Source organism: Puma concolor, chromosome C1 (genome assembly GCF_028749965.1).
Source record: "Puma concolor isolate L17-30 chromosome C1, mPumCon1.1.hap2, whole genome shotgun sequence".
Lineage (NCBI taxonomy): Eukaryota > Metazoa > Chordata > Mammalia > Carnivora > Felidae > Puma > Puma concolor.
In genome coordinates, this window is record NC_141674.1 from 21,050,836 (window position 1) to 21,065,882 (window position 15,047).

Sequence of the window (15,047 nt, forward strand, 5' to 3'; positions counted from 1 at the left end):
GCTCCCTTACACTGTCAGGTAGGTCTATGTCCTATGCTAGACTACAGTGTAAGTTCTATTACACTGTAGCCCTCTGTTGGCACAACCCATATCTTACACCTCCTTTGTACCCTTCTAGTCTGGTCCTATGTAGCATGTGCTCTTACATGGTATGTACCCAACAAATTTTTGCAGATGAAAGAGATACTGGTAGAGTATGGTATCAAAACAGAATGACTGAAACAGAAACTTGTACATCCAAACATAGGAATTAGAAGTGGTCACCTAAGTTAATCTCCTCATGTTCTAAAAGTGAGGCGACATGAATGATCCAAGGTCACAGAACCAGTGATAGAAAGAAACTAAAAAGAGCCTCAGCCTTCTAATTTGAATCCAAGGTTCTTTCCACCACACCCGTGCTACTACTGACATAAAATGCCACCCCCTGCCTAACTCGGAGAGATTCACTCCTCTGACACCACCTAGGGCAATGTGGTGATGTCCACCTGCATCAGAATCCCCTGGGGAAGTTTTTAAAAAATGCATATTCTTGGGTCCACCCCAGACCTACTTGAATCAGAATTTCTGGGAGTGAAATCCTAGAATTTTCATTTTTAACAAGCTCCCCAGGTGATTCTTATGCCCCCTGAAGTTGAGAACCACTGACCTGGGGGGGCAGGAACACATTCAGGTCAAATTCTTCACAGAACTTTCAGTCCTGAGTGAGGACTATGTCTAGAAAATCATTACAAATACAATTTGGCAATAATTATTGGCACAAAGTAGGTTTTCAATAAATGTTTGCTGAATAAAAACTATGATGTCCTAACGTATCAACATGTGAAGTTGAGGAAGATTAAGCATTGTGGAGCTTAGACAAAAGTACTGGAGTTTAGAGCTCTGGTAATACAATTTGTTGGAGAACTGTCCACTGGGTAGAACTAGATTGTATTTAAAAAGAAACAGGATTACTTTGTGTTTATAAAATGCTATCTTATTCTTTATTTTTTCAGTTTCTTTTTAATTGTATTGAAGTAATCTCTACACCCCATATGGGGCTCAAAGTCACAACCCTGAGATCAAGAGTTTCATGCTCTTCTGACTGAGCCAGCCAGGTGCCCCACTATCTTATTTTTAATTAAAAATTTTCACTGTTTTTAAAAACTAGGTTATATAAATAGTACACTGTTTGAAACTCAAAAGAACATAAAGTGACAAGTCTGCTCCTTCCAACCTCTGTGTCCCAGCAACACATCTTCTTCCCCAGGTAGAACAGCTGTTATTAGTTTCTGGTGTAGGATCACTGTTTAACTGAAGCCCAGAATGCGGAGATAACTTTCCTAACCTGGAACTCACTCTCTGGTCTTCTGACTTCCCAGTCTTGTGCTGTTTCTACTACACCATGGTTACCTCAAAGGTGAACTTAAATGTCAAAGCCAAAAATATTCACCAAGAAGCTCTCAGTGTTACTGGTTTTCCTTGCATCTAACTATAAAATGATTCTGGACATCAAGGTTAATGTACACATGGATAATAAGCATGTATAAATTATAATGAGTTAGTAGAGCAGCCATTCACAGATCTGACAAATCAAGAGATTTTATTTTAAGAAGGTAAAACCAAAAAATAGTCAAAATATAATTAAGAGTACAAAGAATCAAACCCACCTTGTATACATTATTTAAGATAGATGAATAAGTAGGAACGTTGGTTTACATTTCACTGTTTTTGCCTGATGGCCTGACATTTCCCCTAGATCTAGATCACTTCCAAATAGGCTAACAAAAATCAAATTTTTGAGCCAATAAAATTGAGGGCCAGTACCAAGACTGGTGACATAGCCAAGGCACTGTTCTTATAAGACTATGTATGCCTAAGTGGTCAGCTGACCTCTCCACAACCACCCTGTCTCACCACATTTCCTCTAAAAACAATAAGCTTGGCTCAATAAATAGCTATGGAACAAACAAAATGTTTTACTGAAGTACAGAAACAATTTAAAATGCTTACCTCTAAGTCATTGAAAAATAGATGTGTATCAGCCACTTCAAAAATCATTTCCTCCATTGTTAAACCTGAGCCAATCACTACTGTTGGGTCCTGTAAGTGAAAAATTTGTTTGACTTGGTACTAACAGCACTGGTTCCAATCTTTAAATATTTCAGTTATTCTGGGTCAAGGCCAAAACAACACAGGCCCACTAGCTATTACTGATGCAATTCCATTCACAGTTACAAGAATCTGGGATTGTGGAAAGTTAAAAATTTCAGGACTTCATTTTTAGAAAACTAAACCCACTTAAAAAAAACAACAACAATCTGTGTAGAAATTTCCTATTTTGTGAGAAATGCTATCTATTGCTAAAATATTACTATTGCAACACCCACTATCTCTCTTCTGCCTCCCCACCACACACATGCCTATACAGTATAATACCAGAAGTCAGTTTTCTGACAATCTCAATAGCCAGGAAATAAGAAAGCCTGAGAAGCCAAAATATTTGTAGGAAAACCAATATATTTAGCTTTAAAGTGCACCATCAAGAACTGGAAGGTATTATGTTAAGTGAACTAAATCAGTCAGAGAAAGACAGATATCACATGTTTTCACTCATATGTGGACCTTGAGAAACTTAACAGAAGACCACGGAGGGAGGGAAGGAGAAAAAAATAGTTACAAACAGACAGGGAGGGAGGCAAACCATAAGAGACTCTTAAATACAGAGAACAAATTGAGGGTTGATGGAGTGGGGGGGGGAGTGGGGGAGAGGGGAAAATGGGTGATGGGCATTGAGGAGGGCACTTGTTGGGATGAGCACTGGGTCTTGTATGTAAACGATGAACCATGGGAATCTACCCCAAAAACCAAGAGCACACTTTACGCACTGTATGTTAGCCAATCTGACAACAAATTCTATTAAAAAAAAAAAAAAATTAAAGTGAACCATCAGGTTTTCACTTAGAGGCTGTAAGTGAAAGGCTTTCACTTAGAGGCTCTTATTTTACATATTTTTATAACCACAGTGTATGAGTTCATATTAGCTAACTAGCCTAGATAATAAAAGCCTGTGGAAGGTACTTCTAACAGAAACATTAATGACAATAAGATAAATGGGAATAGTAAGAGAGCAAAGGAAGCAAATATTTTCGTAAAATTTATTCATAGAAACTGAAAAACAGAAGCCTGGAGATAATTCAGTGTAGAAATACACAGTTTATCCCTCTATTAAAACTGATGTTTAAAAACAAAACAAAACAAAACCCTGATGTTTATACTGATGACTAAGTAAGTTAACTTCTGCTTGATATATTTAGTTTAAGAAGGCACGTAATCTATTTTAGAAAAATATTTTATACTTTTATATATTTTAAATTTACATATCTGGCTTACACTCAGCTAAATAAAATGCTTAGTTTGGGCTGTTAAAAGTGATGTAAAGGTTAAAAGATCAGACTTTAGAATATATAATCCTGAGACTCCACTCTGTTTTGAGCTTCATTCCCATAACTTAGTCTTTATAAAATAGTACTCTTGAACAATGTCAGCTTTCAGCACTGGTTCTAGGTCTAGTCTCCAGCTTTATCAACTCTGCCTGACCATGTAGCCTGCCTGGTACAAGCCATCAGGAAAAGTTTTACATGGAAAGTGAAAGGTGAACAGGGTAAGTTGGGGGTGGCAGAGAAAGTGACTTTGGTTATCTGCCCATATAGTGAGGGGAAGGACAATTACAACAAATGAAGAAAGACTTAAATTACCTTTCCATACTTCTGGGCATAGGATCCAGTAAGAAGAGAGTGAAATATGATGATGGTTTCATCCAAGTCCCACAGAAATACCCGCTGAGGAAGGAAAACATAAAAAATAATGAGTGAGCATCTTTTCTAATCACAATGGAATGAGACAAGAAATCCCTAACAAAAAGCTAAAAAAATTTACAAATATGTGAAAATTAAACAACACAATCTTAAACAACCAATGGATCAAAGAAAAAATTCCCAGTGAAATTATGCTGAGATGAATGAAAATTAAAACACAACATACCAAAATTTATAAGCTGCAGTGAAAGCAGTGTGGAGAGGGGAATTCACAGCTGTAAATGCATGCCTTAAAAAAGAAGTAAGATCTCATTCAATAACATAACTGTACAATTTAAGAGCCAGCAGAAGGAAGGAAATACTAAAGGTTAGAATGGAGATAAATAAATCAGAAAGCAGAATAATAACAGAGAAAAACCAATAAAACCAAAAGTCGTTTCTTTGAAAAGATCTATAAAATTGATAACTTTTAGTTAGATTAACAAAGAAAAAAAAAGAAGACTCAAATTAGTAAAATCAGAAATGAAAGTAGGGATGTTAATATCAACTTTACAGAAATAAAAAGAAATATGAGAATATGATGAACAGTTGTACACCAACAAATAACCTAGATAGAAATGGACAACTTACTAGAAATACACAAAATGCCAAAACTGACTCAAGAAGAAATGGAAAATCTGAATAGACCCTTAACTTACTGGTAAGGAGGTTGAAATCAGTAATCAAAAAGATACCAAGAAAGAAAAGCCCAAGACCAGATAGTTTCACTGGTAAAGTCTACCAAATATTTAAAGAATATTTAACACCAATCCTTCTTTAACTCTTCCAAAAAGTCAAAGAGGAAGGAACACTTCCTAAATCATTCTATGAAGCCAGCATTACCCTGATACTGAAGTCAGATAAAGATACTGTAAGAAAACTGCAGACCAATATTTCTTACAAACATTGATGCAAAAATTCTCCACAAAATACTAACAAAATTCAGCAGCATACTGAAAGCATTATACATCATGACCATGTGGGATTTGTTCTTAGAATGCATGGATGGATCAACATAAAAAAATTAATTAATGTAATATGCTACCTTAAGAAAACAGAGGAAAAAGAACTCCAATGGTCATCTCAACTGATGCAGGAAAAGCATCTGACAAAATTCAACACTTCCATGATAAAAAAAAAAAAAAACATCGAATAAACTAGGAATAGAAGTGAATTTTTCACATAATAAAGACTGTATATGAAAAACACAGAACTAATATCTTACTCAATGGTTGAAGACTGGAAGCATTACCCCTGAGATCAGGAATAGGACAAGTATGCCTGTTTTCACCACTTCTATTCAACATAGTACTAGAAATCCTAGCCAGAATAATTTGGCAAGAAATGGGGAAAAAAGGAACCCAAATTGGAAAGGAAAAAGTAAAATGATCTCTGTTCACAAATGACACAATCTTATAGGCAGAAAACCCTAAAGAACCCATAAAAAATTGAAAGAGCTAAAAAATGAACTCAGCAATGAGGTGTACTTCTATATACATGCAATGCATAATTCTCAAAGAAATTTAAAAAACAATTCCATTTACAATAGCATCAAAAATAATAAAATCCTTAAGAATAAATTTAACTGAGGAGGTGAAAGACTTGTACACTGAAAATTATAAAACACTGCTAAAGGAAATTAGACCTAAATAAATTGAAAGACAACTCATGTTCATGGATGAAAGACTTAACAATGTTAAAATAACATTCCTACCCAAAGTGATTTACAAATTCAACACAATCCCTATCAAAATCCCAACAGTGCTTTTTACAATTTCTTTTCATGTTTGAGAGTGTGTGCATGTGTGTGCATGTGCACACATGTGCACGAGAGCAAGAAAAGGGCAGAGAAAGAGGGAGATGCAGAATCCTAAGCCCTAAGCAGGGCTCGAGCCCATGAACCACAAGATCATGACCTGAGCCAAATTCAAGAGTGAGACACTCAACTGACTGAGCCACCCAGGTGCCCCCTGCCAACAGTGCTTTTTAAAGAAATAGAAAAACTCATCCAAAAATTCATATGGAATCTCAAGGTACCCTAAATAGCCAAAATAATCTTGAAAAAGAACAAAGTTGGAAGATTCACACTTCCTGATTTCAAAACTTATTATAAAGCTACAGTAACCAACAATTGCATAAGGATAGACACATAGATCATTCAAACAGACAAGATAGCTTAGAAATAAAGCCTTATATATATGGTCAATTTTTGACAAGGATACTAAAACCATTCAACGGGGACAGGAAAGTATTTCCAACAACAGGTGCTAGGAAAATTGGCTATCCATATGCAAAAGAATGAAATTAGACCCTTACTTTACACCATACACAAAAATTAACTCAATATGAAGAAAAACTTAACTCAGTATGAATTCAAGACCTAAATTTATGAAACTTACAAACTAAAACAAAGAAATTCTTAGAAGAAAACATAGGTAAATATCTTCATAACCTTGCATTTTTAACATTAAAAGCACAAACAAACAAACAAAAATATATAGGACTTAGCTGCACCTGGGTGGCTCAGTCAGTTGAGTCTGACCTCAGCTCAGGTCATGATCTCACGGTTCATGTGTTCAAGCCCCACCGGGCTGTGTGCTGACAGCTCAGAGCCTGGAGCCTGCTTCAGATTCTATGTCTTTCTCTCTCTGCCCCTCCCCTGCTCGCACTCTGTCTCTCTCTCTCTCTCTCAAAAATAAACATTAAAAAACATTAAAAAAAAATAGGACTTCATCAAAATGTAAAACTTTTATGCATCAAAGAATACTATCAGATAGAGAGTAAAAAGAACCCACAGAATAGAAGAAAATATTTCGCAGATCATATATTTGATAAGTGATTAGTATCTAGAACATATAAAGAATTCCTAAAAGCCAACAACAAAATACCAAACACCCTAAATTAAAAACTGGGCAAAGGATTTGAACAGTTATTTCTCCAAAGAAAATAATACAAATAGCCAATAAACACATATAGATGTTCAACATTATTAGTCGTTAAGGAAATGAAAAAAAAAAAAAACAAACCACAATGAGTTACTACTTCATATTCATTAGGATCACTATTATTTAAAAAAAATTTTTTTTAATGTTTGTTTATTTTTGAGACAATGCAAGAGACAGAGTGCAAGCAGTGGAGGGGCAGACAGAGGGAGACACAGAATCTGAAGCAGGCTCCAAGCTCTGAGCTGTCAGCACAGAGCCCAACACGGGGCTCGAACTCACGAACCGTGAGATTCAGGGGCCCCAGGATCGCTATTATTAACCAAAAAAAAAAAAAAAAAAAAAAAAAAGGAAATAACAGGTGTTGGTGAGGATATGGAAAAATAACTGAAAAGAAAGACTTAGAGATATCTGGATGGCAACCTTCATAGCAGCATTATTCACAATAACTCAAAGATGAAAAACTACTAGTGTCCATCAACAAATGAATGGGTAAACAAAATATGGTATATACATACAATGGAATATTATTCAGCCATAAAAAGAAATCAAGCTCTTTTTTTTCTGTTTTAAGATTTTTTTTTAACTTTATTTATTTTTGAGAGAGAGAGCGAGAACGAGCAGGGGAGGGGCAGAGAGAGGAGGGGAGAGAGAATTCCAAGGAGACTCCACACTGTCAGCACAGAGCCCAATGAGGGGCTTGAACTCATGAACCCTGAGGTCATGACCTGAGCTGAAACCAAGAGTCGGACACTTAACCGACTGAGCTACCCAGGCACTCCCAAAATGAAGTTCTAATACATGCTATAACATAGATGAACCTTGAAAACATTATGCTAAGTAAAGTAAGCCTGACACAAAAGGGTAGATACTGCTATCATTCCATTTATATGAGATATCTAGAATATGCAAATTCATAGAAACGGAAAGTAAAACAGAAGTTACTAGGAACTAGTTAGTGGGAGGAGAGAACGATTAATGTGTGCAGAGTTTTTGATTGGAATTATGAAAAAGTTCTGAAAATAGATAGTGGTAACAAACAACATTGTGAATGTACTTAATGTCACTGAGTTGTACACTTAAAAGTGGTTAAAATGGTAACTTTTATATTATGTACATTTTTACCACAGTTAAAAAAACTAAGTGAGTTCTCAGTTTTCCCCAATAAGTGTATAGGACTTTAGATTTTCTTTCTTACTTTTCTTTTTAGGAACAAAGGGAAAGAGAGTCCCCAAACATAGCCTCAATTTAGTTATGTCTTAACACCTATCAATGATCTCATTTTTTTTTAATGTTTATTTATTTTGAGAGAGAGAGAGTGAGTGCACAAGTGGGGGTGGGGTGACAGAGGGGAAAAGAGAGAATCCCAAGCAGGTTCTGAGCTGTCAGCACAGAGCCCAACGTGGGGCTTGATGTCATGGATCTCGAGATCATGACCTGAGCCAAAATCAAAAGTTGGATGCTTAACCAACTGAGTCACCCAGGCACCCCAATAATCTTTTAAGATTTTTTTTTTAAAGTAATCTCTACACCCAATGTGGGGCTTGAACTCACAATCCTGAGATCAAGAGTCCAATGCTTTTCCTACTGAGCCAGTCAGGCACCCCAATGAACTCATTTTTAAATACAGCAACCCCTGCCCCATTAAATGATCATATTACAGATAAATCTAAAATGAAAACAGAAGAACATAAAAAATCCACTATTATCAGTGTTTTGTATGATGTTCTAATCTTTTTTTTTTTTTTTTTTAATTTTTTTTTTCAACGTTTATTTATTTTTTTTGGGACAGAGCGAGACAGAGCATGAACGGGGGAGGGGCAGAGAGAGAGGGAGACACAGAATCGGAAACAGGCTCCAGGCTCTGAGCCATCAGCCCAGAGCCCGACGCGGGGCTCGAACTCACGGACCGCGAGATCGTGACCTGGCTGAAGTCGGACGCTTAACCGACTGCGCCACCCAGGCGCCCCTGATGTTCTAATCTTTTAAATAATGAAATCAAATGTATGCCCATAATAAATTCTTATTTATTATGTGTGCTTAACCACAAAATACATGAGTGCCAGTCTCATTAATAAGTTAGGAGATCTGGTCGCATGTCTCACAGAGGCTTGGCCTAAAGCACTCTCATCCTCTCATTTTACTTTCAGATTTTTAAATGGAGAACGGTATGAGATTATTTGTGGCACCCTCTGCTTTCTGAATATGATGGAACTGTTCCTTCTATTCTCTGGAACACAGAGAAGAGTTTGTTCTTTCTCTTAAAAAGTTACCCAGCTACCTAAATTCTAAAAAGCTTTTTTGACGCTTTGGTGAAATGCATCTGAAAGTAATACAGTGAGTTATGGGCACAAAGAAATGTTTTTACATTTCTCTTTTCACTTGGCCAATTTCGTTTCTTTTGCCCGGGAATCAAGGGCCATACAACAAAGAACTACAGTACCTCCACGAGTTTCAGATATGTATGTTTGATAAACTTAAAAAATGAGAAAAAAGTAGGTAACTCAAATGAATTTCTTCCCATACTTCCAATTCACTGTCCTGGGAAGAGCTGGCATCAGCTTTCCTTTTGCCCCGGTTCTTGCCAGTCATGTTTTTTCTGGACTGATCATCAGCGTCTTTATTTGGTGTAGTCTGGGACAAAGCCGGGCTTGTCGAAGGGTCTCCTGGAAAGGAAATCCGAGACATATGGCCAGTAGTCACAGGCTATAAGAACCAGAACAGGAAGATAGATAGTCAGCATGTTTTCTGTCCTTAAGAATCATATTGCAGGGATAAAAGGTTGGAAAACCAAACTTTACCTAAGTGATTTAGGAATGTAGACCTAAATCAACATGGAACATCAACAGCTTCTAACATCACAGAGGGAGTTATAATTAGTATACCTGTCTCTCAATGGAAGAACACAGTTATAAAGCTGTTTTGCCAAAAAAATTGAACCTGTTTCTCAAGTTTTTTTAAATCAGAGTTTCTCAAGTTGGCACAACTGACATTTTGGGCCAGATAATTTTTGTTGAGTAGATGTCCTGTGCCTTGTAGGATGCGTGGTTAAGCAGTACCTTTGTCCTCTATCCACGAGATGCCAGTAGCACTCCCCACCCACAAGACCACCAAAAATGTTTCCACACATTGCCAAATGTCTTAGGTGAATGGGGGAGGGGAGCGTGGCACAAAAAAAATCCCCTTTAGTTGAAAACTGGGACTCCAGATCTGTTTACCAATTTAAAATAAAATACAGAAGGCAGCAGGACATGTTGAACTACCTTATACAGATATAATCAGTAAAATTTAGACTGGGAAATGGTATGAGATAAACAGTCCAGTTTCTTCACAAATACAGTATATCGGGGAACAAAAAAAGGGGAATTTGTAAGTTAAAAGAGACATAAAATATACATCGACCAATCCCAATGTATGGGACTTACTTTGATCCTAATTTAAATAAACTGTAAAGGAAAAATAAAACCCCTAACATTTATGAAAACACTAGAAATAATACCTTTTAGGATTTTATGATACTAAGGAATTACTATTGAATTACTTTAGATGGGATAATTGGCATTGTGGTTATGCTAACAAATATTTATTTATCTTTTAGACATAGGATGCCCGGAGTTTGGGGAGAGAACTGGATGTAGCTGAAATATGAGTTGTTAATGTTGAAGATGGATGATGGATACATAAAGGATTCATTATACTATTCTGACAACTTCTAGGGTTTGAAATTCTCCATTATTAAAAAGTTAAAATCATTATGAAGAACAAAGATATTTAGAGATATGAATTCAAAACTAAGGCATCAACACATGTAATTATTTCAGTCATTAAGTCTGAAGCAGTGACCATCTGTACGTCTATTTAGTTAGAAGACTGGTGAATTCAAGGTGCACAGAAAACTGCTTTAGCTGATATAGAGCCCTGTTTTTCAAAATGCATCAGTGTTAACAAAACAATAAACAGTCCTTCCTCCTGTTATGTGATGTGACAGCCAACCACCAAATTTTCCTGAAAGATAGAGACAAATAAGAAGCATACACATATGTTTACTAATGTGCTTAGTATAAAGCCTTTATGTCAGGGTTTTTTGTTTTAACCTGGACATCATAATTCATTGATACATTTCAAACCTAAATGTAAAGGTTTAAATTTGTAGGTTAAATTTTATGTATTTCTCTGAGGGGGAAAAGACCATAGCTTTCTTTAGAATCTTGGAGATCTATGACACAGAAAAAGTTAAGAACTACTGCTCTGAGGCCTCGGCAGGTGTCCAAAATATGCATAGAGTAAAACTGGAGTCCTCCACCTTTTACAAAATGTGCCAAGATTCTGAAGTTCCTGGTCACAAGCACATTAAAGCTAAAGGGTGGAGTGGGAGTCACAAATAGTCTTTTCATTCCTGGTACTTTTCTATTCATAGCATCAGGTATTACATCAGCCTGCCAATGACTCATCACACGGTCGGGTTCCAATGTTTAAATACTCCTCACCGGAGAGAGAAAGCCAAAAGCACAATAACAGTGACTTAGACCACAACAAAATGAACTTCACTATCATCTCCTGAATGAAGTGCCCTTAAGCCAAAGTTTTTAGAGTGATGGCGCTTACCAGAAGAAAGTCTCTGTGCTGTAGGTGCGGGTACCATGACACTAGGCTTCTCGGTCTGGTATGTGGCTGCCGCTATTGTGGTACTCTCAGCATCACTGTTAGTCTGGCCTGTGACTCCAAAGCTGGAGCTGGGGTAGCACGTCTGGTACTGACTCTGACCAAGGATAGTATAGGTAGGATAGTCCTGTAGACCAAAGGGAGTAAGGGAGGAAGACAAGACTCTTAAAGCAAAAGCTGATTTCAACACAAGAGACTTTCATGATCCTTTTCTTCATAATCATTTTCCTAAAACAATTAATTTGACATCTCATTTACCCATCTATAGCTTCCATCTAAATCACTGATTTCCAAAATGCATTCTGTGGAAACCTAAGAGTCAAGAGGAGATACTTCAGGGGCTGTCTTTGGAATGACCAAAAGGATGAAAGTGAAGGGTCCCATGAACTCTACACACAGTCTTTTTTTCTACTTCAACAGCTTTTTTTTTTTTTTTTTCTATTTTAGGTACCGAATTTCTGTGTAAATTTTTTCACAGAATTTTGGAAGATTCTACTCTTTAGGAAGTTTATAAACAACTCCGCTAGATGCTAGTGCTTTCTAAGAACGGATGAGCTTAAACAAAAAAGTACATTATCCCACATAACTCTCATTAAGGTTTCCTAGTTTAAAATTGAGTATCTCTTTTTCTTTTTAAAATAATCAAGTTTTCTTTAAATATGAAGTTTCTTTAAAATATTTGGAGGGGGGCGCCTGGGTGGCGCAGTCGGTTAAGCGTCTGACTTCAGCCAGGTCACGATCTTGTGGTCCGTGAGTTCGAGCCCCGCGTCAGGCTCTGGGCTGTTGGCTCAGAGCCTGGAGCCTGTTTCCGATTCTGTGTCTCCCTCTCTCTCTGCCCCTCCCCGTTCATGCTCTGTCTCTCTCTATCCCAAAAATAAATAAACGTTGAAAAAAAAAATTTTAAAAAAAATAAAATAAAATATTTGGAGGGAATTTTTTATTGTTTAATGAGCACATACATGTCAAAATTTATCAAACTATAAATTTAAATCCATGCAGATTATTATATATCGATTATACCTTAATAAAACTGTACAAAAAAATGCATATGATGTTTAGCTCAAATATATACCTTAAAAAATTTCCACTGATACTGATGTTAGTAATAAGTAGGAAGAAGCTAATCAACCAAACCAATTATAAGTAGTACTGAGCATCTATCATAAACCAAATACAACTCAGTATGTGTGTCCATGTATGAGCAGGAGAATGCAACATTAAAGAAAAGAATAAGTTGGGGGCACCTGGGTGGCTCAGTCAGTTAAGCATCTGACTCTTGATTTCGGCTCAGGTCATGATCTCACAATTTGTGAGATTGAGCCCCACGTCAGGCTCTGTGCTGACAACGTGCAGCTTGCTTGGGATTCTCTCTCTGCTCCTCCCCACAGTGTGCACTCTCTCTCTCAAAATAAATAAATAAATATGCTTAAAAAAAAAAAAAAGGAAAAAGTAAGTTGTACTGGCTGAACTCAAGGGAGTTAAAAATCTAGCAGGAGAAGAGAAAAAAAAATTCCAACAAATTGGCAATAAATTATATGTCAAAGGAGTGAAATACAGAGGAAGACAACTATCACTGCAGACTGGTAGTCAGACAGCCTTTTTGAAATAAACAGATGGAGGGAATAAGAGGATGAATAAGCCCTGAAAAGGTTTAAGGGACCAGAGTTGCTGAGTCTGGTTGAAACAAAGGATCTTGCAGGTTTGAATGAATTATGCAAGGCCACGAATGTGACTTGGATTCTTTAGGCGATGGTGTATAGTCTGTGTGGGGGCAGGAGATAGGGACTATCAAAATCAAACCAACAAATAAAAATACAAAAAGATTCTGGGGTGGGGGTTGCCTGGGTGGCTCAGTCAGTTAAGCATCTGACTTCTGCCCAGCTCGTGATCTTGTGGTTCACAAGTTCGAGCCCCACATCCAGCTCTGTGCTGACAGCTCAGAGCCTGGAGCCTGCTTCAGATTCTGTGTCTCTCCCTCTCTCTGCCCTTCCCCTGCTCTGCTGTCTCTTTCAAAAATAAATAAACATTAAAAAAATTTTTTTAATAAAAAAAAAAGATTCTGGGCAGGTGACTGATGGGATAAAAGTGGACTTTTGAGAAAATTAATCAGATTGTGTTTTAAAATCTTTTTTTAAAAAATTTTTTTAGTAACATGGGGGCTCGAACTTATGATCCTGAGAACAAGAGTTGCACGCTCCACCAACTGAGCCAGCCAATTAGTATTTTAGAAAATGGATAGGTAGAGGGAAAAACTGGAGATTAGATGAAAAATTAGGTCTGGTAATTCAGGATTAAAGGGGAAAAACTAAAATGAAATGGTTGGATTGGGAATTGGTGAGGGGAAAAAAAACTGAAAACTGGTCTGGTTTGAGGTCTAGGTTTATTTAAAAATGGTCTCATTGATAATTGAGAAGTCATAGGGAAAAGTGGTTTTACTTTTTTAGAGGACAAGGAGACAAAAAACGGTAGAATGAAAGTCTGGTTTTTGCTATGACGAAGTTAGGGAAATAGCAGGACATTAAAGAAAAAAATGTCCATCAATCAGCAGGAAGCTTGTAGATATCATGAGGTCAGTACTAGAATGTTCATTTCAGAAATAGTAAATGGACATTGTGAATGTGGTAAAACATTTCTGGGGATGGAATAATAAGCATGTGGAAAACTACATAGACTGTCTACAGTCTATGTAGACTGTAGACATAGACTACATAGACTGTCTACAGTCTATGTAGAGAAAACAAGATCAAAAAGAAAACCTATGAAAGAAAGAGAGATAAATGGTACACTGATGTATAGCAGAAACTCAATAATTTGTGAACTATAAGAATGAACAAATGCAGGAACAGTCAAATGTAGAAAGATGAACCAGAATAGTCATGTTAATTACAGCCAGAAAAAGAGATTCATGGAGAAAAGATTCATTGCTACAGAGAAAAATAAAAATGTAACAAAAACAAAAAACCCTAAAACACTGAAAACATTGGCAGTGATCTAAACATAAAGAGTTAATAGAACAGTGACTGAGACCAGACCATAAGGAATTCACAAAGGAATGCATGGCTAAATAAAAATGTAGAAGGAACATGCATTTCATAAATATTTATTATGTGTCTTTAATGTGAGTACCAGGCATTTTTCTGAACTTTGGGTATGTATGAGTGAACAAAACTGAAAAATAAATCCCTATCCCTATGAAGCTTCCATTCTAGTAGGAATTGGGTAGGAGGCAGACACATGTAGTAGGTAAAGGAGTAGATAGAACCATATCATTCAGAGGCTTAGCACAGTAATGAGAGAAACGGATGGCAGTCTGAGAAACCATCCAGTGTCCTAGTTCTGGTTGTTTCTTAGGTTGGCAAATTGACCATGGAGAGAAGAGCAAGCTTAAAGAACCATATCAAACAGGATGATTAGCACAGTACCTGGTTTGAGATGCTGGAAACTGCTGCTGTTGGAATATTAGCCATTGTAGATGAAGTGGATATCAGGCTGGCATTTGTGCTTGAAGCTATAGGATTGAGAATGTTAAAAGATATTAAAGATACCATGTAAAAGGCTAGAAGAAATGGAAAGTATATTGTGTTTTAAGATCTACAAGGAGATAAAGAAC

The 15,047-nt window shown here is 36.7% G+C and overlaps 1 protein-coding gene across 3 annotated transcripts in view; it reads right to left on the reverse strand.

The window, feature by feature from the left end:
• Nucleotides 1–15,047, reverse strand: part of EYA3 (EYA transcriptional coactivator and phosphatase 3) — a 106,261-nt gene that overhangs the window by 22,530 nt on the left and 68,684 nt on the right. For all 3 annotated transcript variants that reach the window (XM_086716177.1, XM_025931916.2, XM_025931910.2), the window contains 5 exons: nucleotides 14,860–14,945; nucleotides 11,381–11,564; nucleotides 9,302–9,441; nucleotides 3,735–3,818; nucleotides 1,990–2,079 (listed from right to left, as the gene is read on the reverse strand). In XM_086716177.1, the coding sequence (XP_086572303.1) occupies nucleotides 1,990–2,079; nucleotides 3,735–3,818; nucleotides 9,302–9,441; nucleotides 11,381–11,564; nucleotides 14,860–14,945 (584 nt within the window). The remainder of the gene's footprint in view (nucleotides 1–1,989; nucleotides 2,080–3,734; nucleotides 3,819–9,301; nucleotides 9,442–11,380; nucleotides 11,565–14,859; nucleotides 14,946–15,047) is intronic.